The sequence below is a fragment of the Clupea harengus genome, chromosome 14, assembly GCF_900700415.2.
Source record: "Clupea harengus chromosome 14, Ch_v2.0.2, whole genome shotgun sequence".
NCBI classification, from domain to species: domain Eukaryota; kingdom Metazoa; phylum Chordata; class Actinopteri; order Clupeiformes; family Clupeidae; genus Clupea; species Clupea harengus.
The window spans coordinates 14,679,455-14,681,362 of NC_045165.1; the positions used below are offsets into that span (position 1 = coordinate 14,679,455).

General features: G+C 43.3%; 1 protein-coding gene across 1 annotated transcript; it reads left to right on the forward strand.

Moving 5' to 3' along the window:
- On the forward strand, nucleotides 1-1,908 carry pomca (proopiomelanocortin a). The gene is made up of 3 exons (XM_012836728.2): nucleotides 1-168; nucleotides 802-941; nucleotides 1,369-1,908. The coding sequence occupies exons 1-3, from the start codon at nucleotides 18-20 to the stop codon at nucleotides 1,906-1,908; spliced, it is 831 nt and encodes a 276-aa protein (XP_012692182.2). The 5' UTR covers nucleotides 1-17.

Below are 1,908 nucleotides of genomic sequence, written 5' to 3' on the forward strand. Positions count from 1 at the left end.
GCTATAAAAGCACTCTTATGGTCTTCAGGCATCAGAGAGTGTCAGAGGACGGTTTGGCGTGCATAGAAAGAGACACACACACACAGCCATACGTTCACAGACTGCACGGGAGAGACGCTGAGGAGAAACTTTACGGAGAAGAAGGAGTACAATCTTACTGTGCGACAGGTGAGTAATTTCTGAACAGGTCGTACCAAGATGTAGTTTTGTGTGGTTTAACATTTTGTGTTTTTTATTGTATTTTTCTGTGGTGTTTTTATTTGTACACTATTATTATATCATTTTACATGCACAGTCAGACTTTTAACGACTTCATTTCTAGTCATTTCTAGATATTTAAAAAAGATAAAAGCTGTACCATTGAAATCTCAGTTCAAATCTAGCAACTTACATACTGACTGAAAGAGAGAAATCATACTGAGAGACAGTTTTGTGCAGTAGTTCACTTACTATTATGAAAATGTATTTTCTTCTCATGATCAAACGCTGAAATTCAAAGTCTCTGAAATCTTTTCAAATTGATTATTTTGCCTTTCATTGGCTCTCTAAATTGATTTCTCATTTTATGAAAGGTTGGAAAAGTGAAGTACTGTTTGTAAGTGTTTTGCCGACGAATAGTCTTGTTTTCAATAATCTTCGCTGGCACAATTGATCTCTTAAATGTTGTCTTACAGAGAATTTGAAAAAGAACCTCATCCAAGAATTCAATTTAGTCATTCAATGTAATTAAGTATTCAACATACTTTTTTTATTATCATACTCATCAACAACCCATAACATGCGGATCTCTGTCCTTTGCAGTGATGTTGAAAGGACTAAAGATGATGTGTCCTGTATGGACATTGGCCATGGCAATGCTTTGCGTCCTCGCTGCGGAAGTCAGCAGTCAATGCTGGGAGAGCGACTACTGCCAAGACCTCAGCTCCGAGGAGAACATGCTGGTTAGTGCTCTCCAGGGAGGAGTAGGGTTGGGCTGGGATATTCTTCAACTCTTAATGTGCATGAGTTTTGTATCTATTGTAAAATGTGTATCTATTGTTCTGTTCTATGTAAAATTTGTCAAATCTCTGAGCGGAATATCTTGATTAGTGTTGAGACAGAAGGCGGTGTGTTAGTAAAGGATATGTGGATACCACAACCTTGGTTGAGATATGTAGACACATTTCCCCATTATCAAAATAAGTAATTCATTCTCACCTCTTTAGTCTTATCATTCAATGAGTCTTCTATAAGAATCCAATTGTACATCTTTTTTGTTTTGTAAAATTAAGAATTTTATGTATGAATTCAATGTCTTTGTATTTTGTGTTGTGTGAAGTTGGGAATCTTAATCTAATGCGTTGTGTCTAATGTTGTGCCTACTGACAGGAATGCATTCAGCTGTGTAGGTCAGACCTCACAGCCGAAACCCCGGTCTACCCCGGCGATGGCCACCTCCAGCCCCCAGAGCAAGAGGGGAATGACGTAGACTCTCTGCCCGCCCTACCCCTCGCCCCCGCAGGGTCCCCCCAGGACCTGTCCGAGGGGAAGCAGGCCTTCCCCAGGCACGAGGAGAAGCGCTCCTACTCCATGGAGCACTTTCGCTGGGGCAAACCAGTGGGCCGCAAGCGCCGGCCCATCAAGGTCTACACCAACGGCGTGGAAGATGAGTCTGCCGAGGCACTGCCGGCGGAGATGCGGAGAGATGCTGACTACGGCCTGGACAAAGAGGAGAACATGCTGGCTGGGCTGCTTCAGCAGAAGAAAGACGGCTCGTACAAGATGAACCACTTCAGGTGGAGCGGGCCGCCAGCCAGCAAGCGGTACGGTGGCTTCATGAAGTCATGGGACAAGCGGAGCCAGAAACCCCTGCTGACTCTCTTTAAGAACGTCATCAACAAGGACGCACAGCAGAAGAAAGATCAGTGA